Below are 24,710 nucleotides of genomic sequence, written 5' to 3' on the forward strand. Positions count from 1 at the left end.
TCAGCTCCTCTGCTATGGTGTGGGGTTTTTTGCACTGAGAAATTTGGTACGCCTCCTTATAAGGATGCTAACAGTGCTCGCTGGTTTACTGTAACAGCATTTGCAAAGCGGGATGAGAAAAAAAACTCCAGGGTCATATCAGCGTGATAAGGGTGTAATGTATATAAATGGCATTGTAATTTGTTAGGCTTCATGCTCTCCGCTGCCAACATTTTAAGACACATTAAACACACCCATCTTTCCTCGTCTCCCACCATAGTCACTGTGAACCCAAGCGCTACAAACGCTTCGTCAAACTTCCTCGTCTTAGCTTTCGGCTGACTTCCATGTGTTACACAATCTCTGTCTCTCTCTGCGTTTCTTTTCATCCCCGTTAAAAGTATTCCCATGGTGTCTTCCAAGTTTTTTAACTGCTCGTACTATTGCAATAAACACTACTACGCAATAGAGCAAATACGCCGAGAGTAATGAGAGCACCACTGCCATCTACTGCTGTGGATGTGCAATTACACTTTATTCTAGTACAGCAAATCGTGTTCTTCAGGGTCTCGCACGCCCACCCCCCCCCCCCCACCCCCCCCCCCCTGGCATCGCAACGCTCCACGATTTGAGAAGCACTGTTCTATATTAACGAAAAATGGTATACGGACGTCATGGAGCTAAGCACACACTGCAGTCCGCATTTACAATCGCTCTTTTTGAACTGTAAGCCATTCTACTTGCCTCGTGAGTTCGCATCATTCATTCTTGCCGGTGTCTACATTCCGCCTCAAGCTAACACGAACGCCGCACTGCTAACGCTCGCTGAACAAGTCAAGGAAATTGAAAAAAACCACCCCTCATTATTCTCGGGGACTTTAACAAAGCTAAACTCAACCACGAACTCCCTAAATACAAGCAGCACATCGACTGTCCTACCAGGGAAAATAACATTTTGGGCCACTTCTATACTACGCTAAATAACGCATACCGTGCCATACCCCGTGCAGCCTTCGGCTCATCTGATCACTGCTTAATCCACTTAATACCAACATACAGGCAAAAACTTAAATGCGCGAAGCCTACAGTGAAAACAGTGAAAAAGTGGACCAATGAAGCAAAGATGGAACTTCAAAGCTGTTTAGACTGCACAGACTGGAGTGTCTTTGAAAATTCAGCTGGCAGCCTGGATGAATATACGGACACTGTCACATCCTATATCAGTTGCTGTGAAGAGGTGTGTGTAACAACAAAGTCATTTCGCACAGTAAATAACAACAAGCCGTGGTTCACTGCGGAACTTAAGCAACTTGGCCAAGGTAAGGAGGACACATATCGAAGCAGGGACAGGGCCCTGTATAATCGCACAGCTGACTAAAGAAATTAACATTGAAAAGAGAAACTATGTAGCAAAGTTGGAAAAACAGTTTAGCGCTAACAACTCTAAATCAGTCTTGCATGCATTATAATCACTAACCAATTACAAGCGACGATCCCCCTAAGCTGAGAACAATAGTAGCCTAGCCGATGACTTAAACAGCTTCTACTGCAGATTTGAAAAGGACACTTTCACAACCCAATAGCACCGCAGCACCGACCACAATCACACCTCTGACTTCCACGAACGGGATGTGAGACACATCTTCAAACAACAAAAGATTAACAAAGCGGCAGGCCCAGACCATGTGTCCCCATCCTGCCACAAAGTCTGCGCGGACCAGCTTGCTCCAGTCTTCACAAAGATCTTCAATAGATCTCTGGAACTGTGCGAAGTACCATCTTGTTTCAAACGCTCCACCATCATCCCAGTCCCCAAGAAACCTGCAATCTCGGGTCTGAATGACTACAGGCCTGTTGCCCTGACATCTGTGGTCATGCAGTCCTTTGAACGCCTCGTGCTGGACCACCTCAAGAGCGTCACAGGTCCCCTGCTGGACCCCCTGCAGTTTGCCTACCGAGCAAACAGGTCTGCGGATGATGAAGTCAACATGGGACTGCACTTCATCCTAGAACACCTCGACAGTGCAGGGACCGACGCGAGGATCCTGTTCGTGGACTTCAGCTCTGTGTACAACACCATCATCCCTTAACTCCTTTCCTATAACCTTTTCCAGCTCAGCGTCTCACCTGCCATCTGCCAGTGGATTTACAGCTTTCTGACGGGCAGCAGCAGGTGAGGCTGGGGGAGGCCACCATCCATACGCAGCATCAGCACTGGGACACCCTAAGGTTGTGTCCTCTCTCCGCTGCTATTCTCTCTCTACACGAACGACTGCACCTCAACGCACCCGGCTGTCAAACTCCTGAAGTTTGCAGATGACACCACTGTCATTGGCCTCATCAAAGATGGTGATGAGTCTGCATATTGACAGGAAGTGGAGCGGCTGGAGCTGTGGTGCGGCCGACACAACCTGGAGCTGAACACGCTCAAGACTGTAGAGATGATTGTGGACTTCAGGAGGCATCCTTCGCCACAGCTGCCCCTCACGCTGTCCAGCTGCCTTGTGTCAACCGTCGAGACCTTCAAGTTCCTGGGAATTATATTCTCTCAGGACCTGAAGTGGGCAATCAACATCGACTCCATCCTCAAAAAGGCCCAGCAGAGGATGTACTTCCTGTGGCTTCTGAGGAAGCACGGCCTGCTACAGGAGCTGTTGAGGCAGTTCTACACAGCGGTCATCGAATCAGTTCTATGTTCTTCCATCACAGTCTGGTTTGGTGCTGTGACAAAAAAGGACAAACTGCGACTGCAACAGACAATCAAAACTGCTGAAAAGATTGTCACCCTTGAGGACTTGCACGCTGCCAGAACTAAGACAAGAGCGTGCAAAATCCTCTTGGACCTTCCACATCCTGATCACCAGCTCTTCCAGCTCCTTCCCTCAGGTAGGCGCTACCGAACAATGCAAACTAAAAATGGCAGACATTCCAACAGCTTCTTCCCTCTTGCCATCAACTTCTTAAACAGCTAACTTACAATTCCATTGCAACATGCTGCCAACAATCTTGAGTTTGTTGTCACATTTATGTCAGGCCAATTATACATTACTCGTGCACTCACTGTAGCAGTCTCGCCACGCTGCACTATTTGCATATCTGTTGTTGACCAATACTGGCCACTCATGCCAGAGTACCACTGCACCACTTGCACACTGACTGAGGAGTATCTGCAACATTTGCTCAATCGACATTGTCTCAGACTATCGCACGACTAGTCACTTTAAACTGCATACATTCCTTGAAGTCTCGGCGCCCTTTGCACAATGGTCATTGCACCGGACTATTGCTATATTAGTCATTCAAACTTCTTTAATTGCTTAAGGACTCTGCATCTTTTTGCACAATTGTCAAAAAATAATAATAATTGTACCGGTATTACCAGATTACTAGCAACCTTTTATTGCCCAGTGACTGTTTTTTGTCAATGTCTTTATGTCTCAAAAGTATTCTCTGTCAATTGACTGTGTCTTGTCGTACTAGAGCGGCTCCAACTACCGGAGACAAATTCCTTGTGTTTTTTGGACATACTTGGCAAAATAAAGATGATTCTGATTCTGTTATCCATTGCTCTTGCTCTCTTGCAATATACCGGGTGATTGAAAAGTAACTCCCTATTTTTAAGTACTTGTAATTTATTTCTGAACTATAATTCTTACAAGAAATGAACATGAGAGTAAAGTGTAATGCATGGAGTTTTATTTAAAATTCCATTTGGGCGCCAGCATTAGCCACCAGTTTCTCAAGCCGCATGGGAACCGCATTAACTGATTTCACAAGGAACTCTTGTGGGATGAAAGACATAACTTCTCGTTCTTCCAAAGTTGTTGGTTTGGTAGAATAGACTTGCTCCTTACATCATGGAACATACACAAAAAAATTTAGAAAAATATTACAACAAATCCCAGCCTCGCCTGTGTGGAGTTTGCATGTTCTCCCTGTGCCAACGTGGGTTTTCTCCGGGCTCTCCGGTTTCCTCCCACATCCCAGAAACATGCATGGTAGGTTGATTGAAGACTCTTAATTGCCCATAGGTGTGAATGTGTCCGCGAATGGTTGTTTGTTTATGTGTGCCCTGCTATTGGCTGGCGACCAGTTCAGGGAGTACTCTTGCCCGAAGATAGCTGGGATAGGCTCCAGCATGCCCGCGACCCGAGTGAGGATAAAGCGCTACAGAAAATGGATGGATGGATTACAACATATGAATAAATTATTATTAAATTAGTATTTTAAAATAGCGAGTTACTTTTCAATCACCCTGTATTACATGTGTTTAGGCCTGTCACAATAGAATTTTTTTTGGAATATATTTCCCCAAAACTATGATGACAAACGCGAGTATTGTATCAATGTTTTTTTTTATGCCACTGATATAAAGCAAAGCAATTTATTTATGTTTATATTTATATATCGCATTTCATCCACAAGGTAACTCAATGTGCTTTACATGATTAGTATCATTTAAAAACAAAAACAAAAACTACTTATAAACAGTTAAAACAAAGAGAAAACAATAAAATAAATTAAAAATACAATTAAAACAGCGTAAAGTGGAAAGGGTCTAGAAAGCATGGGAAAAAAGAAGAGTTTTCAACCTGGACTTAAAAACATGCACACTTGGGGCTGACGTCACTTCTGTTGACAACTTATTCCATTTGTGTGCAGCATAATAGCTAAATGCTGCTTCACCATGTTCGCTTTGGACTCTGTGCTCCACTATTTGACCTGAGTCTATCGATCTCAGAGCCCTACTGGGTTTATATCCCATTAGCATTTCATTCATGTATTCAGGACCTAAACCGTTTAGTGGTCTATAGACCAGTAGCAGAACTTTATATATTACTTGACTTTATACTTTATATTATTCTATTCTAAAGCTGAATGGAAGCCAGTGTAAAGACTTTAGAATTGGAGTAATATGTTCTGACTTCTTTGTTCTGGTCAGAACCCGAGCTGCAGCATGCTAAACGAGTTGCAGCTGTTTCATGCTCTTTTTGGGGAGTCCAGTCAGAAGACAATTACAATAGTCAAGTCTACTTGAGATAAAAGCATGGATGAGCTTCTCCAGGTCTGTTTGACACATCCTTCCCTTCCCTCTGGATATGTTCTTCAGATGGGAGAAGGCAGTTTTAGTAATTGATTTGATATGACAGTTGAAAGTCAGGTCGGAATCTATCAGAACACCAAGGTTTCGGACTTGGTCTTTGTTTTTTAAAGAGAGTGACACCAGGTATTTACTAACAGCAAATTCCACTTTGCTTTATTGCCAAAAACAATTATCTCAGTTTTGTTGTGGTTTAATTGAAGAAAATTTTGGCTCATCCAGTTATTTATCTTTTTTAAACAGTGACACAACACCTCAATTGAACTATAGTCATCTGTAGACACTGCTAGATATAACTGTGTGTCATCTGCATATCTAGGATAGTCAAAATCAAAGTTCTGAAGAATTTGACCCAAGGGTAGCATATACAGGCTGAATAGGAGGGGTCCAAGAACTGACCCTTGAGGGACCCCATAGGTCATTGCCATTCGATGAGTTGGTTAAAAAATGACTCCTTTCCTCCAGGTAGGACCTGAACCATTTAAGGATTGTTCCATTTAGTCCTACCCACGCTTCCAACCTGTTCAGCAGCATATTATGATCTACCGTATCAAAAGCCGCACTGAGGTCCAACAAGAACAGAATTGACACCTTTCCCGAGTCAGTATTCAACCTTATATCATATAGCACTTTGAAAAGAGCAGATTCTGTACTGTGATGAGTTCGGAACCCTGATTGAAATGTGTCAAAAACTCAATTTAAGTTCAAGAAATTGCTGAGTTGGTTAAAAATAACTTTCTCAACAATCTTGGCTATGAAAGGGAGATTTGAGATGGGTCTATAGCTTGCTAACATGGAAGCGTCCAGCGTTCTATTTTTCTCTGTTTGTCTCCGGTAGTTGGAGCCGCTCTCGTACAACAACAGACAGTCAATTGACAGAGAACACTTTTGAGACACAAATACATTGACCAAAAAAAAGCAAAGGTTTAATGGCAGCTACTTTAAGAGCTTGAGGAAGCATGCCTGACTGAAGTGAGAAATTGATTATTTATTGAAGGGGGGATTAGTCTGCATATCGGCAGGAAGTGGAACGGCTGGGGCTTTGGTGCGACAGACACAACCTGGAGCTGAACACGCTCAAGACTGTAGAGATGATTGTGGACCTCAGGAAGCATCCTTCGCCACAGCTGCCCCTCAAGCTGTCCAACACACAAGGCCAACCATCGAGACGTTCAAGTTCCTGGGAATTACAGTCTCTCAGGACCTGAAGTGGGAGACCAACATCAACTCCATCCTCAAAAAGGCCCAGCAGGGGATGTACTTCCTGCGGCTTCTCAGAAAGCATGGCCTGTCACAGGAGCTGTTGAGGCAGTCATCGCCACGGTCCTGTGTTCATCCATCAAAGTCTGGTTTGGTGCTCCCACAAAAAAGGACAAACTCCGTCTACCACGGACAATCAGGACTGCTGGAAAAATCGTCGGTTTTCCCCTACCCATCCTTGGGGACTTGCACGCTGCCAGAACTAAGACAAGAGCATGCAAAATCCTCTTGGACCCTCCACATCCTGGTCCCCACCTCTTCCAGCTCCTTCCCTCAGGTCAGCGCTCTCGATCAATTCAAACTAAAACAAGCAGACATTCCAAACGCTTGTTCCCTCTTACCATTAAATTGGTAGCGTACTCCGCATTATCTGCACAACTGTATTTGTATCAGCATTACCACATGACTGGTAAACTCTCATTGCTCAGTGACTTGCCGCATTGTGTTTTTATGTCTCAAAAGTATTTTTTGTTTAAATGGCTGTTTACAGTCGTACAAGAGCGGCTGCCAATCAAGTCTCAAGTTGGTTCAGGAAAAAGTGCCAAGTGGCAACAACAAGCAACACAAGTAGATCAAAGCAACCTGTTTTTATTCAAGATTGCACTACTTTTCAAAAGTCTGCAGCCTTTCTTTAAATACTGCTTTGTCAACATGTTCAATGGCTACATCTCTTACAATAGTGAGTAACGCTATATTGTATATAATGTGAGCATACGTGCAGCATATACACTGTCACATTTGTATTTGCATTGTTGGGCAAAGGATACCATAACTGCAAGATGACAGGAAAACGGGAAATGTCCCACCGTGTATTTTTGTTCCCAGCTGAAGAATTTGGGTGGGATGGTTGTGTTTAAAATTGATCTTGTCGCCTTGAGGTTTTAAGTTGTGTTGTCTTTGTTGCGACTTCATACAATTTCGACATATCAGCTCATGATGTTATCAGGATGGCTGCATTCATCTGGCTTGAATACAAAATGTTCCCACATCGCAGCGGTGGTGTTAGGCTTTGGAACTAATTCCATTAATTCCATTAACTGTGCAGCTACCAGCTCACAGTCCCAAAACATAGCTTCGTGTATGCAAGCGTCCGCATTACTGGTAACCCTTTATTGCTCAGTGACTGTGTTTTTTATTTCTTTATGTCTCAAAAGTATTCTCTGACAATTGTCTGTTGTCATACTAGAGCGGCTCCAAATACCTGAGACAAATTCCTTGTCTTTTTGACATACTTGGCAAATAAATATGATTCTGATTTCAAAAGCATACGCGCACGCACACACACACACACGCACACACCCACATACAAATTCACACACACTAACACACGCAGGCACACACACATGCATGCACATGCAGGCACACGCAAACACACGCGCACACGGCCAATCAGACGGAGGGTTCCTGCCCTTCACTATCTCTGATTGGTTTGCAGACCACGATGGCTTTCATGTGGGTGCTTTCAAGTCGCAGAAATATTTTTTTCTTCCTGAAATGACTGCGCACCTGTACGCACCCTCTATTTAAATTAGGGCGCATGTGCGACCATAGTCCTGTCTCGTCAAAAAAAAAAAAATATCACATGCCGGATTTCCACCACAACGACAGAGTACTTGGCCATAGCTCTGGGCCCTAAAACGTAGATTGGTCCTATGTTATGCGTCCATGCTAATTTTTAATTAGGGACGCACATCAAACGAGATTCCTGGATCTATTTCGCCGTATTGCCCAGCTCTAATAGCGACTATGTGAGCTACACATTTTTCATGTGTTGCCCTTCAAACTCTGCGGATATAAGTGCATGAATAAGCCTAACAACTCATTTAACCCATTACAGTCTTGTCTTCATATATTTATAATGGACAATAGTCTTTCACAAATTCATACATATCTCAGAAATAACACCATCTATTTTGCTGTCTGCTATTGTGTGAATGCAAAATGGCTGCCACATCCTGGCACTTCAGATCACATATCGCTCTGGTGTATTGCAACAACAGAATGAGTCTCCCTCTAGTGGCATTAATGGTAAACACAGCTTGAGTGACATAGAAGGACCATTGGTCAAAGAACCAAAAAAAGGAACACAAGACACTGAGATGCTTTTGCATGTTTTCATGATAAAGGCATATTAAGCAATAGGCGGGGGAAATATATATATTTTTTCCAGAAATGTAATTAGCATCTTCAGAAAACATTGCAAATAATGACATTTCATTTGGGACACATAACGGGAAAGACATTTTAGCTTTAAAAGTGTTAAAAATGTCACTTAAGATCCATCCATCCATCCATTTCCTTTCCCGGTTATCCTCACGCGGGTCGCAGAGCGTGCTGGAGCCTATCCCAGTTATCTTCGGGCAGGAGGTGGGGTACACCCTGAACCGGTCGCCAGCCAATCGCAGGGCACATAGAAACAAACAACCATTCACACTCACAATCACACCTACGGGCAATTTAGAGTCCTCAATCAACCTACCACGCATGTTTTTGGGATGTGGAAGGAAACAGGAGTGCCCGGAGAAAACCCACCCAGGCACGGGGAGAACGTGCAAACTCCACACAGGCGGGGCCGGGATTTGAACCCCGGTCCCCAGAACTGCCAGGCGGAAGTGCTAACCAATCGTTCATCGTGCCGGCATCACTTAAAATATTTTTTCTGATAGCTGTCAGTAAAATTACTTTATTTTCAAAATGCAATTCAATGTCTTTACCGTTATTGATGAAATTATATAAAATTGACCCACATATATATATACAGACTGAGGGGTTGAGTGTGGTTGACATGTGGGAGGTATTATTTCTTTTAATCCTCAATAGAATAACAGATTAAGCTTGTTGTTAATCTGCATAGAAGGAAGACAGGGAAAGCTCATCAGCCAGATCACTTGATGTGTGGGCTCAGAGTCAATTGTTTTGTTTACTATATAGAGGTCATCATGTGCTTTTCAGAAAATACATTGTTTCGCAATATTCCAGATTTAGCCTTTAAATTTGAGGGCAATTCTAATGGCCAAAATTACTTTTACAGCATACATTTACAAGTGTATCATTCTCTCTTAACCCTCTTGTTTCTTGGTACACCAAAAATCATAAATATAGTTTTTGTGAATATTGTAAAATATCAGAAACAGTGAGTAAAACAACAAACAACAGGAAACACTTACCCACACTTTTTATTTGTGTGTGTGAGTGTATTTGTGTGTGTGAGCATGCGTGCGTGTGTGTTTGTATGTGCAATGCAAATTCAAAATATTATCCATCCATCCATTTTCTGAGCCGCTTCTCCTCACTAGGGTCGCGGGCGTGCTGGAGCCTATCCCAGCTGTCATCGGGCAGGAGGCGGGGTACACCCTGAACTGGTTGCCAGCCAATTGCAGGGCACATAGGAACAAACAACCATTCGCACTCACAGTCATGCCTACGGGCAATTTAGAGTCTCCAATTCATGCATGTTTTTGGGATGTGGGAGGAAACCGGAGTGCCCGGAGAAAACCTACGCAGGCACGGGGAGAACATGCAAACTCCACACAGGCGGGGCCGGGGATTGAACCTGGGTCCTCAGAACTGTGAGGCTGACGCTCTAACCAGTCGTCCACCGTGCCGCTCAAAATATTATAAAAATTATAAAATTGCTTTGTAATTGACCAAAGTTATGAATTCAGCAGGGGATCAAATAATTATTCCTCCCAATGTAGATTCTTAATAGATATCCTTTCATTTTCTATTGCGCCTGTCCTCATTAGGGTCATGGGTGACTGGTACCTATCCCAGCTAACTTTGGGTGAGAAGTGGGGTACACCTTGGACTGGTTGCGGTCAATCACAAGGCACACATAAAGTCGACATATTTTGGGGATGTGGGAGGCAGTCAGAGAAAACCCAAGGAAGCATTAGGAAAAATCCATGCAAGCATGGTGAAAACATCCCAACCCCACAGAGAAAGGCTGAAATTCAAAGCCCGAACCTCATAAATGTGAGGCAGATGTGCTAATCAGGAGACCTCCAACTACTCTCAGGCCACACTGAACAAAGAAGGGGGCATGCCTTCCAATTGATCACACCTGTGTGTAGGTTGTTGGTAGTTTAGTGCTTCCCTGAACAGAATAACTGAGGAAAGGGAAAATTACCTAATGCCTGGTACACGTATTCAGGTTCCATCGCCGCCATAGGAACGGAATTCCATCGTAAACCTAATATCTTTTGACCAGCGTTTAAAGTGACTGTATAAGATTTTGAAAGGCAAATGATGAAAAATAGTGCATCATGGTTTCTGCAAAATCGAAATGAAAGAATTTTATTTCAACCGTAACTCTGTTGGCATGCCCAAACTAGTGATCATTGGAAAACAGCCTTGGTGCTTTATCGCTGAGCACCAACGTGACATGCGATGTAATCTGTTGCTTGGCGCAATGTCGTAAGAATGATCACCTCCCAGTTAATAACCCAAGCCCATCAAATATTTTGAGTCAAAGTACAGTATGGCCTTATCTATTAACTGCATTGATTTGGTGTTTTTTAGGTGGCTTGAAATGTAACTCTCATGATGTGTAGCTTTAGTATGTGGCAGGCTCTCAACCCCAGCAATCCTGAGCAGATTAAGCTGGCAACCATTCCTCCTGCTTACAGTTTAGATTTGCATTTGCAAACAATCTGTTAAACCATCACCCAGCTGTTACTCAGCAAATTACACTTTGTCGCAATTAAGAAACTGGCAAAAAAAAAAAACTAGAACAAATTCAAAAGTAGTTGCATTGCAGGTGCATCCAGAAATAAGGGAAGGTGATGTATTGAATTCAGAGTGAAGCTGAAATTGTTGTGCCAGAAACCAGGAATGCTTGCTGGAGAAATTATATTTTGTTGACTGAGCTTTGCCAAGTTGCCCTTGTGCGAGGTACAGAAAACCTCTCTGGATCCACATTTCCTTCACTCTAACATTCACATGATATGTGTGGAAGTCATTAAATTGCTGCCTTGCTCAAGGGCCAGGAAGTCACAGCTCTCAAATTGCTTATTTTTTTTTTCCAATTACAATTTATTTGTGCCCGTAGTGGCTTTTGAACATGACACTTTGGTCCCAAAGCCCAAAGACAAACTGTGGTGTTTCTTTTAAGCGCAAACATATAATTCATCATTACCGTCTCTGTCAGTTGTAAAAATCCCCTACTTCAGCATAAACAATTTTTTAGGACACTTTGGATCTATTCCTTTTTTTTTCATCTCAATCACTACTAATCTTGCTAAAAACAGCCTTAAGTGGTTTGATATCACGATTAGGCAAATTCACATGCATTATGGGGACTGTGATCTACAGTTGCATAATATTGCATAAACAAAGGAATCATGCAGTTTTCAAGCATTTGCAGGCCACATTTCTTTGGCGGGCTTTGAGCTGGCACGTGCGCCTTATTTAGCAACATACAGTAGCTTCAAATTTCCATTCATGATTTTACATCTGGTTCTTTGTGTGATTTTGTTTTTAAGGTCCTGCTATCCCTGTGGGAGTAGATGTTCAGGTGGAGAGCTTGGACAGTATCTCGGAAGTTGATATGGTACGGTAACCTCTGTTTATTTGGAGTATGGCATTAGATTTGCATTGGTACAAATGTATAATAATAATAATAATAATAATAATAATAATAATAAATACAATCATTTTTATGTTATCATGTTTTTCGTAAATATGTAATTACGTTTAAATTAAAAACAATGAATGACTACAAGTTAAAATTTACTATAATGAATGTAATATGGCAATCAATTACTGAACTCTATTGTTATTTTTTTTGCACACTATTCGAGTTCCTTCCAGGATTTTCCCCGTTGCCCTTAATTATTGTACTGTAGATCTTTTCCAGGTAGCCCTTCGTCTTCCTCTGATTCGTTGCATTTTGTTTTTTTTTAAATCACGCTTGTCCTCATTTGGGTTGTCGGTGATCAGAACGAATCAAACAACAACATACTGCTTTATTCTGTGGAGGGCTGTTGCCACACCACATTTACTTCACAAAACAAAATATTCCACGATTATGGTTTTATGAGCATCACCATTTTGACTTGGTGAGCATCGCTTCTGTATATGTAAGCATTACAGCTTCACCGAGCTCCTCATAAAATGTGTTTTAAAAAAAAAAAAGCTACAGGAGGCTTCCCTCAGCCTAGCTTCCAATAGCAGCACTGCTATTCATGGCCGTGCCACATCAGAAGCGACCACGGCAGACTGAATTTGAGAAATTTTATCCAACTCAGCGTGAAAGATTATGAGAAGTGGCAAGCTAGCCAGCAGGCTAAGTAGCCAGCAGGCTAAGTAGCTCGCTGGCTTGATGGAAAGGCGGAAGCTTGTTCCAAGGCATGAAGGCACTAGGCAGCGAGGATTTAGGGCACCGACAACCAAAAGAGACACAGACTTTGGCCAAGGTACAAGCGATACTGGTTAAAGTGTTTAAATTTTAAACAAATGCGGAAAAAAATACCTTTTCCACAGGGAGATGCGGTGGCTAAAACCAGGCAGCCAATACGTGCCAGCGGATTTTTTCTTTGTTGGACTATTCATCCATCCATCCATTTTCTTGCGTTTATCCGAGGTCGTGTCGCTGGGGCAGTAGCTTTAGCAGGGAGGCCCAGACTTCATCCAACTCTTCCGAGGTGATCCCGAGGTCTTCCCAGGCCAGCCGAGAGACGTAGTCTCTCCAGCATGTCCTGGGTCGTCCCCAGGGTCTCCTCTTGGTGGGACGTGCCAGGAACACCTCAGGCGTCCAGGAGGCATCCTAATCAGATGCCCAAGCCACCTCATCTGGCTGCTCTCAATGTGTAGGAGCAGCAGCTTTACTCTGCGTCCCTCCCAGATGACCAAGCTTCTCACCCTATCTCTAAGGGAGAGGACCGGAAAACCCTACGGAGGAAACTATTTTCGGCTGCTTGTATCCGGGTTCTTGTTCTTTCGGTCACGACTCACAGCTCGTGACCATAGGTGAGGGTAGGAACTTAGATCGACCGGTAAATTGACAGCTTCGCCTTTCAGCTGAGCTTCTTCTTCACCCCAACGGACCGATACAAAGTCCGCATCACTGCAGATGCTGCACCGATCCGCTGCGAACTGCGGCTGCGAACCGCTCCAGTGAGAGTTGGAGATCACGGCTTGTGAAGCCAACAAAACCACATCGTCTGCAAAAAGCAGAGATGCAATACTGAGGCCACCAAATCAGACCCCTGCTACCCCTCTGCTGCGGCTAGATATTCTGTCCATAAAAGCAATGAACAGAATCGGTGACAAAGGGCCGCCTTGGCGGAGTCCAACCCTCACCGGAAACGAGTCCGACTTACTGCCGGCAATGCGGACCAAACTCTGACACTGGTCGTACAGAGACCAAACAGCCCGTATCAGGGGGTTCGGTACCCCATTCTCCCGAAGCACTTCCCACAGCAATCCCTGAGGGACACGGTCAAAGGCCTTCTCCAAGTCCACAAAACACATGTAGACTGGTCCACTGTTCCACGGCCAGGACGAAAACCACACTGCTTCTCCTGAATCTGAGATTCACCTTCCCAATTGACCCTCCTCTCCAGCACCCCAGAATAGACCTTACCAGGGAGGCTGAGGAGTGTGATACCCCTGTAGTTGGAACACACCCTCCTGTCCCCCTTTTTAAAAAGGGGGACCACTACCCCAGTCTGTCAATTCAGAGGCACTGTCCCCGTGTCAACCAAGACAGCCCCAAAACATCCAGAGCCTTTAGGAACTCCGGGCGAATCTCATTCACCCCCGGAGGCCGTGCCACTGAGGTGCTTTTTAACCACCTCGGTGACCTCAACCCCAGAGATTGGAGAGCCCGCCTCAGAGACCCCAGACTCTGCTTCCTCATGGGAAGGCATGTCGGTGGAATTGAGATCTTCGAAGTATTCTCCCCACTCACTCACAACGTCCCGAGTCGAGGTCAGAAGGGCCCCATCCCCACTATACACAGTGTTGATGGTGCCCTGCTTCCCCCTCCCGAGACACCGGATGGTGGACCAGAATTTCCTCGAAGCCATATGGAAATCGTTCTCCATGGCCTCACCGAACTCCTCCCATGTCCGAGTTTTTGCCTCAGCGACCACCAAAGCTGCATTCCGCTTGGCCAGCCAGAGGTAGGAGTTGAAACTCCTTCTGACAGGGGATTCTGCCAGACGTTCCCAGCAGACCCTCACAATACGTTTGGACTTGCCAGGTCGGACCGGCATCTTCCCCCACCATCTGAGCCAACTCACCACCGGGTGGTGAACGGTTGACAGCTCCGCCCCTCTCTTCACCTGAGTGTCCAAGACATTCGGCTGCAAGTCCGATGACACGACCACAAAGACGATCATCGAACTGCGACCTAGGGTGTCCTGGTACCAAGTGCACGTGTGGACATCTTTATGCTTGAACATGGTGTTCGTTCTGGACAATCTCTGGCACAGAAGTCCAATAACAGAACACCACTTGGGTTCTGATCGGGGGGCCGTTGCCCCCAATCACACCTTTCCAGGTCTCACTGTTATTGCGCACATGAGCATTGCTGTTCCCCAGCAGAACAATGGAGTCCTTAGCGGGAGCGCTCTCCAGCACCCCTTCCAAGGACTCCAAAAAGAGTGGGTACTCTGAACTGCTGCATAGGCAAAAAACAACAGTCAGGACCCGTACCCCCACCCGAAGGCGGAGCGAGGCTACCCTCTCGCCCACCGGTGTGAACCCCAATGTACAGGCGCCGACCCGGGGGGCAATAAGTATACCTACACCTGCTCGGCGCCTTTCACTGTAGGCAACTCCAGAGTGGAAGATAGTCCAACTTCTCTCAAAAGGACTAGTACCAGAGCCCAAGCCGTGTGTGGAGGCGAGCCCGACTATATCTAGTCGGAATTTCTCAACCTCACACACCAACTCGTGCTGTTTCCCTGCCAGAGAGGTGATATTCCACATCCCAAGAGCCAGCTTCTGTAGCCAGGGATCGGATCACCAAGGTTCCCGCCTTCAGCTACCGCCCATCTCACACTGCACTCGACCCCTATGGCCCCTCCCACAGGTGGTGAGCCCATGGGAAGGTGGACCCACGTTACCCTTTCGGGCTGTGCCCAGCCGGGCCCCATGGGTGCAGGCCTGGCCACCAGGCGCTCGCTTTCCAGCCCCACCTTCAGGCCTGGCTCCAGAGGGGGGCCCCGGTGACTCGCGTCGGGCAAGGGAAACCTATATCCATTTATCGTATTCATCATAGTTTTGGGAGCCATGTTTTGCCTGGTCCCTCACCTAGGACCTGTTTGCCATGGGTGACCCTACCAGGGGCGTGAAGCCCCAGACAACTTAGCTCCGAGGATCATTGGGACACACAAACCCCTCCACCACGATAAGGTGACGGCTCAAGGAGGGGTTGTGGGACTATTATTTCAGAATAGTACTCGTACAAGGAGCAATGATTCGGTTCTGTTTCGCTTGTCATTCGTTCCTGTCAATACGAATGATGAATGGGGATTCATGGAGAGAGTCTGAGCCAAAGTATTTACGCATTTCAGCTGCTAGCTGGGCTTTTCTTCCTTCTTCATATCTTCAAAGCACCAGCTTTACAATTTCCTTCTTCTTTACTTAATTAATAATTGAATATTATGATTATTTCTGTGTTCTGTGGAATTATTTTATTTGCCATCTTTTAATTTTATGCAGCAGCAAAGCACTTTGAATTGCCTTTGTGTACAGATTTTGCTGTACAAATAAACTTGACTTGTCATGATTAACTCATTGCCCAAAACTTGGAGGTCACATATTTTTCTGTGGGATTTTCCTTCCCGTAGCACACGTGTTCCAGTTATTTGAGGCAACAGACACTCGTCTTTTACCACTGTCACTCAGTTGCCACAGGCATTTCCAGGGGCGATGATAACAGGGACGTGTGACATGCGACTTCAGTGCCAGAGACTGTAGTTTCACATGGGGCATTTCTCATCATTTACAAAGAGAACATTGGTGACACTTGTTAACCTCACAGAGGCCTGTTACAAAGGCGTTGAGCCACATCCATCACTCAATAGAGTGATATCTATCATTTTTCAGGTGTCTACTCAGTTGTGTTTTTACTTTATAGAATGAATCTTTAAGCTTTCTCTCCCAGCGCATCGCTTCTTCTCTCATCAAGCGAGGAATGGTCTTTTGTTTTCAACTTGTTCTTTTACCTGTGAATATTCTCATTTATCGAGGTAATTTCATTCATTGATTTGATCACAACTGGACTGTTCTGGTTGTCTCATCCGAGCAGGCTTCATCAGTTCATGCACACAGCTTGGCAGGACAGCTGCCACAGTTCATTTTTTCCTCAGGAAAAAAAAAATTAATTGTTGAAATATTTGCAGATTTATTAAAAAATAAGTAAATTTTCACACAGCCATAAGTATTCAGACCCTTTGCTGTGACACTCATATATTTAACTAGGGTGCTATCCATTTCTTCTGATCATCCTTGAGATGGTTCTACACCGTCATTGGAGTTCAGCTGTGTTTGATTGGACTGATTTGACTGATTAGGAAACCACACACCTGTCTATATAAGACCTTAGAGGTCACAGTGCATGTCAGAACAAATAAGAATCATGAGGTCAAACGAACTGCCTGAAGAGCTCAGATACAGAATTGTGTCAAGGCAAAGGTTAAAAAAAACATTCTGCTGCACTTAATGTTCGTAAGAGCACAGTGGCCTCCATAATCCATAAAAGGAAGATTGAGCCTACCAGTGTGGTCGCCTCGGTTACGTGCTCTCTAGTATTGTCTGTTTTTCGTTCGTCTTTGGAGACATTACGCGACTCACTTACACAAGGAAAGACTTGCTCAACATTAGGGAGTCTGGGACTTTCTTTCACCAACCTTCGCAAATCCGCTCAGTGTTCTCCCCGAGTTACTCATTGTGGTGGTGGTGGGGGGGGGGGGGGGGCGTGGTTTGTCATCTTCTGACAAAAACCAGTAAAGACTTCGGATGTTCCACCACCCTGTGCTTTACGGAGATTTGGTTTGTGGACGCATCCCCAATGGCACTGTAATGCTTCCGGGCTTCCCACTACACCGGGCAGACCACGTCACGGAGTGATTGGGGAAAACAAAAGTTGTTGGGATATGCTTCTATATCAGCGAAAAATGGTGTATTGACATTACGGAGCTCAGAACACACTGCAGCCCGGATTTAGAGTCGCTGTTTTTGAACTGTAAGCCATTCTACTCACTTCGTGAGTTCACATCTTTCATTCTCGCCGGTGTTCCCATTCCGCCTCAAGCTAACACTCGCTGAACTAGTAAATGAAATGGGGGGAAAAAAACATCCAGACTCACCCCTCATTATTCTTGGGGACTTTAACAAAGCTAAACTCAACTACGAACTCCCTAAATACAAGCAGCACATCGACTGTCCTACCAGGGAAAATAACATTTTAGACCACTGCTATACTAAATAACGCATACCGTGCCATACCTCGTGCAGCTCTGGGCTTGTTTGATCACTGCTTAATTTACTTTATACCAACGTACAGGCAAGAACTTAAATGAGCGACACCTACGGTGAAAACAGTGAAAAAGTGGACCAACGAAACAAAGATAGAACTTCAGAGCTGTCGAGACTACACAGACTGGAGTGTCTTTGAAAATTCAGCTGGCAGCCTGGATGAATATACGGACGCTGTCACATCCTATATCAGTTTCTGTGAAGAGGTGTGTGTACCAACAAAGTCATTTCGCACGTTCAATAACAACAAGCCGTGGTTCACTGCCAAACTTAAGCAACTTCGCCAGGCTAAAGAGGACGCATGTTGAAGTGGGGATAAGGCCCTGTATAATCGTGCTAGAAATGAGCTGACTAAAGAAATTAACATTGCAAAGAGAAACTCTGCAGTAAAGTTCGAAAAACAGTTTTCCGCTAACGACTCGAAATCAGTCTGGCATGCATTACAATCGCTAACCAATTACAAGCAACCAACACCTCCAAGCTGAGAACAATAAAAGACTAGCCGACGACTTGAACACCTTCGACTGCAGACTTGAAAAGGACACTTTCACAACCTACCCCCACCCATCCACACGACCGACCACCATCACACCTCTGACTTCTGCGTTGACCATCCACGAACAGAATGTGAGACGCATCTTTAAACAACAAAAGATTAACAAAGCGGCAGGCCCAGACTTTGTGTCCCCATCCTGCCTCAAAGTCTGCGTGGACCAGCTCGGTCCAGTCTACACACAGATTGTCAATAGATCTCTGGAACTGTGCAAAGTACCATCCTGTTTCAAACGTTCCACAATCATCCCAGTCTCCAAGAAACCTGAAATCTCAGGTCTGAATGACACAGGCCTGTCGCCCTGTCTTCTGTGGTCATGAAGTCCTATGAATGCCTTGTGCTGGACTACCTCAAGAGGGTCACAGGTCCCCTGCTAGACCCCCTGCAGTTTACCTACCGAGCAAGCAGGTCTGCGGATGATGCAGTCAACATAGGACTGCACTTCCTCCTAGAACACCTCGACGGCGCGGGGCCCTATGCGAGGATCCTGTTCGTGGACTTCAGCTGTGCGTTCAACACCATCATCCCCGAACTCCTCTCCTCAAAGCTTCTCCAGCTCAGTGTCTCGCCTGCCATCTGCCAGTGGATTTAAAGGTTCCTAACGGGCAGGACACAGCAGGTGAGGCTGGGAGACACCACCTCAACTACACACACCACCAGCACTGGGCCGCCTCAAGGTTGTGTCCTCTCTCCGCTGCTCTTCTCTCTCTCGCACCAGGCTGTCAAACTCCTGAAGTTTGCAGACGACACCACAGTCATCGGTCTCATCAAATACGGTGACGAGTCTGCGTATCGACAGGAAGTGGAGCGGCTGGTGCTGTGGTGCGGCCGACACAACCCGGAGCTGAACATGCTCAAGACTGTAGAGATGATCATGGACTTCAGGAGGCATCCTTCACCACAGCTGCCCCTCACACTGTCCTACTGCTCTGTGTCAACCGTCAAGACCTTTAAGTTCCTGGGAATTACATTCTCTCAGGACCTGAAGTGGGAGATCAACATCAATATCAACATAAAAAAGGCCCAGCAGAGGATGTACTTCCTGCGGCTTCTGAGGAAGCACGGCCTGCCACAGGAGCTGTTGAGGCAGTTCTACACATCAGTCATCGAATCAGTCCTGTGTTATTCCATCACAGTCTAATTTGGTGCTTCTACAAAAAGGACAAACTCCGACTGCCACGGCCAATCAAAACTGCTGAAAAGATTGTCGGTACCCCGCTAACACCCTTAAGGACTTGCACGCTGCCAGAACTAAGACAAGAGCATGCAAAATCCTCTTGGACCCTCCACACCCTGGTCACCACCTCTTCCAGCTCCTTCCTCCAGGTAGTCGCTACCAAACAATGCAAACTAAAACAAGCAGACATTCCAACAGCTTCTTCCCTCTTGCCATTAACTTCTTGAACTTCTTAATTTACAATTCCATGCTACCAATTTTTTGTCTTGAGTTTGTTCACACATTTCTGTCCGGCCAATTACATTACTCTTGCACTCACTGAAGTAGTCTCGCCACGTCTCTGTCTCTCTGTTGCTAACCAATACTGGCCACTCATGTGCCTGAGTAGCATCTGCAACATTTGTACAATCGACATTGTCTCAGATTATCGCACAAGTCGTCACTTTAAACTGCATATATTTCGTGAAGTCTCTGCGCCCTTTGCACTGGACTATAGTTCTATTAGACATTTCAAACTGCTCTAATTGCTAGAGGACTCTGCATCTTTTTGCACATTTGTCCCCAAAAAAAACATATATATATATATATATATATATATATATATATACACACACACACACGCACACAATGTTGTTCAACATTTGGATGTAACCATTTAATGAGGTACTGTATTTGGCTAGCTAAGTAATAATGTTTGAAGTTGGGTGCGTCAAGTCCCACTTCTGTTTTACCTTTCTGAAGGGTAGCTAGACTAATTCTATTTTTCTTATTTTTAGAGTACAATTTTAAAATGGTAGAGTCTAGCATCTAGATCCATTTTAATGTGGATTTGAATGGTATCATTGAAAACAAATTTATGGTAACGTTTTCATTTTTACTGTAACTATGCACAGATACCTTTAATACTAGTCTTCTGCCATATTGCAATTGCCAGTGGTTGGATAAATAGTGCGAATAGCAGCGGCTTTGTGATCACCCCATTTGTGGGGACAGTTGCTTTGGGTCAGTTGCATAACGTTGTGATCCAGTGAATATATGAATCACCGAAGCCAAATATGTGAAGTACAGCAAAAAGAAAAGACCAGTTGACTTTGTCAAAAACTTTTTCTGCATCTAGTGACAAGACAATTGTTTTTTTATCATTACGCTGAGACATACTTATTAGGTTTATCAGTCGCCCAACAGTGGAGCTCCGTCCTTTAATAAAACCTGTTTGGTCACAATGTATTATCGACAGGAGAATTTGTTCTTGTCTGTCGGCTAAAGCCTTAAAAACGAGTTTATTGTCCGTATTAATTAGTGACAGCGGTTGGTAATTAGCTGGAGGAGTGGGGTCTTTCCCTAGTTTCAGTAGTTTTATTGCGGCAGTGTTCCTATGGCATCCGATTCAGCCTTTATCTTTTGTCTCGATCAACGTTCTGAAAAATAGAGGTTCTAGTATAGACCAGAAATGTTTATAAAATCCATCATTGCCTGAAGCTCTCCCTGTTGGTATATCGATTAAGGCCTTCTGCAACTCTGCGAGGGTTAATGGGCCATCTAAAAACTCTTTACTTTCTGAAGTTAATTAAGGGATGTTTACGTTATTGAAAAAAGTTTCAACGTTGTTTTTATTCGGCTTATTGTGGTATGAATATAAGCTACTGTAGTAGTTGTAGAATCCATCCATCCATCCATTTTCTGAGCCGCTTCTCCCCACTAGGGTCGCGGGCGTGCTGGAGCCTATCCCAGCTATCATCGGACAGGAGGCAGGGTACACCCTGAACTGGTTGCCAGCCAATCGCAGGGCACATACAAACAAACAACCATTCACACTCACATTCACACCTACGGGCAATTTAGAGTTGTCAATCAACCTACCATGCATGTTTTTGGGATGTGGGAGGAAACCGGAGTGCCCGGCGGAGAAACCCCATGCAGGCACGGGGAGAACATGCAAACTCCACACAGGCGAGGCCGGGGATTGAACCCTGCTCCTCAGAACTGTGAGGCAGACGCTCTAACCAGTCGGCCACCGTGCCGCCATACAGTACATGCATCAGGTCAAATATTTCTAGCACAAATCATCAAAATGATAAAATGATGCAACACCCAAAATCACCCATGAATAACTCAATTACCATGTCAGAATTTGATACCGTTGACACATCAGACCTGAGTCAAGAGATGTGGAAGAAGGGGGAAAGATAGATAGATAGATAGATAGATAGATAGATAGATAGATAGATAGATAGATAGATAGATAGATAGATAGATAGATAGATAGATAGATAGATAGACAGACAGACAGACACACACACACACAGAGAGACAGTGGGTACGGAAAGTATTCAGACCCCCTAAACCTTTTCACTTTGTTATATTGCAGCCATTTGCTAAAATCCTTTAAATTCAATTTTTTCCTCATTAACGTACACGCAGCACCCCATATTGTGCCGCCCTAGTTGTAGAATATATCATTAATATCCTGTGGTGATTGAATAAATGTTTATTTTTGAATCTTGTATGGTTGTAATTCGTTTTTTTTTGTGTTACGTTGAAGTTGGTTTGCAAGAAATTTTCCTGATTTATTGTTGTGCTCAAAATGAGTGTTGTAGTTGGAACTCTGTTCTTTTTGATAATATGCAATCAAGTTGTTGTTTTGCATCATAAAGTTGGTTCCTAAGCAGGTCTGTCGGATTTACTGCATATTCTTCTGTAAGTTGTTTGATTTTAATCTCCAATTCATTCTCTAATTTTTGTTCTTGTTTTTTCTTGTAGGAACAGTATGAAATTATTTTGCCTCTAATTACAGCGTTCCCTGTTTCCCAAAGTAAGGATAGGGATAGAGTTGTGGAATCATTCATATCTAGAAAATCTTTCCATTCCTTCCTTACAAATATATCGAACTCTGGGTCTTTCAGTAAAGAAGTATTAAAGCGTTAGGTTGGAGAAGGTATCATGTTTGATTTAAGTTTGAGGCAGAGAAAAATTGGAGCATGATCGCTGATTATTATTGGATGTATTTTGAAATTATTGTTTTGAGCAACAAAGTTATTTGTAAGAAAGTAGTCAATTCTAGAGAAGGAGCGGTGTACTGAAGAAAAGAAAGTTTAATCCCGTTTTGTACAATTTTTTACACTCCATATGTCGGTGACTCCAAAATCATGCATATATTCATCTAATATTCTGGAAGACTGTGATTGTTTGGTATTTTTTTAATTTGAGCGGTCTATGGTTGGATTAAGTGCTCTATTAAAGACACCATGAATAATAATTTCTAAATTAGCTGAAAAATTGGTCACGTGAAAAAAAGTGTGTGAATAAAAGCTGGATCATCAGTCTTCGAGGCGTATACATTCACTAATGTGTATGATTTGTTAAATATAGTTGAATGAACAATTACGTATCGGCCTTCTGGGTCAATTATTGTGCTATTTAGCGTAAAAAGTAGTCTATTATGAATTAGTATTGAGACTCCTCTTTGTCTGCTGTTATAACTCGCTGAAAAGGTCTGACAGAAATTTAAATCGGAAAGGTAATTTTCTCATTGGAGCAGTTCGCAGCCGAGTGTGAAGCGGCTGGGATGAGAATCAGCACCTCCAAATCTGAGACCATGGTCCTCAGTCGGAAAAGGGTGGCATGCCATCTCCAGGTCGGGGATGAGATCCTGCCCCAAGTGGAGGAATTCAAGTATCTTGGGGTCTTGTTCACGAGTGAGGGAAGAATGGAACGGGAGATCGACAGGCGGATCGGTGCAGCGTCTGCAGTGATGCGGACTTTGTATCGGTCCGTTGTGGTAAAGAAAGAGCTAAGCCGAAAGGCGAAGCTCTCAATTTATCGGTCGATCTTCGTTCCTACCCTCACCTATGGTCATGAGCTGTGGGTCGTGACCGAAAGAACAAGATCCCGGATACAAGCGGCCGAAATGAGTTTCCTCCGCAGGGTGTCCGGGCTCTCCCTTAGAGATAGGGTGAGAAGCTCGGTCATCCGGGAGGATCTCAGAGTAGAGCCGCTGCTCCTCCGCATTGAGAGGAGCCAGATGAGGTGGCTGGGGCATCTGATTCGGATGCCTCCCGGATGCCTCCCTGGTGAGGTGTTCCGGGCATGTCCCACCGGGAGGAGACCCCGGGGACGACCCAGGACACGCTGGAGAGACTACATCCTTCGGCTGGCCTGGGAACGCCTCGGGATCCCCCCGGAAGAGCTGGATGAAGTGGCTGGGGAGAGGGAAGTCTGGGCGTCCCTGCTGAAGCTACTGCCCCCGTGACCCGACCTGGATAAGCGGTAGAGAATGGATGGATGGATGGATGATAATTTTCTTCTGATTTTGACAAATGGATATCTTGTATGAAAAAGAGTTCCATTTTTAATTTTGTGATATAATCCGTAGGGTTGGGCTTCAGCTGAATTTGAGCGATTCCGGTTCCTTATTTCGAATCCAGTTCCAAACGATTCTCAATTCCGATTCTTTTAGGGGGCTGTGTCAAAAAAAGTTTGCATGGTTTAAATAAAGGGTGTCCAAATTATGAACATCCATTTTTTTAGCAGCCCGCAGCATAGACTAAAATGAACATTTGACTCTGGGTTCTTTATAACCAGTATCAATATCAAACCTATGAACTAAAAGGCAATGTGTGTGGAACTAACCCAATTGACTTAATATTTAATAATTAATGTTTCTGCTGAAAGTTAAATATAGCATAGTTAAAATCATTATTTGGGACTGTTTTATCACGTCAAATGGTTTATATGTGCAAGTTTTAACTTGATTTTTTTGTTTTGTTTTTTTTTTATGATCAAATGATTTGTGATTTTATTCTCTCTTAATAGTATAGTAAGTCTTTGATTATGTATCCTGTATTATATTGTCTTGTAGATGTATTTTCGGCTTTTTTACATCATGGCCAGGGGACTACAGATTAAAATTAGCCTTCTGGCTAATTCTGGCTTTTTTAACCATGTGTATTTCATGTGTTTTATGAAATTGCATTGTCCCCTTTCAAATAAACTGATTAAACTAAACTTCCTCTTTTAAGCTTGTAGGCTTTTATTTTGTAGGGTACGGGAACTCAGCATTTTGGCATGAAAAGTAACTTACACGGCACCAGTGATTTTTATTTTATTTTTTTCCCAATGGATGGAACCAAATGCTTCAAAACGTTGATTCC

General features: G+C 44.2%; 1 protein-coding gene across 1 annotated transcript in view; it reads left to right on the top strand.

The window, feature by feature from the left end:
- Positions 1-24,710, top strand: part of gabrr2a (gamma-aminobutyric acid type A receptor subunit rho2a) — an 86,985-nt gene that overhangs the window by 12,899 nt on the left and 49,376 nt on the right. Inside the window, exon 3 of the mRNA XM_061794913.1 lies at positions 11,824-11,891. Coding sequence (XP_061650897.1) covers positions 11,824-11,891 — 68 coding nt within the window. The remainder of the gene's footprint in view (positions 1-11,823; positions 11,892-24,710) is intronic.

The sequence above is a fragment of the Phyllopteryx taeniolatus genome, chromosome 13 (assembly GCF_024500385.1).
Source record: "Phyllopteryx taeniolatus isolate TA_2022b chromosome 13, UOR_Ptae_1.2, whole genome shotgun sequence".
Taxonomy (NCBI): Eukaryota; Metazoa; Chordata; class Actinopteri; order Syngnathiformes; family Syngnathidae; genus Phyllopteryx; species Phyllopteryx taeniolatus.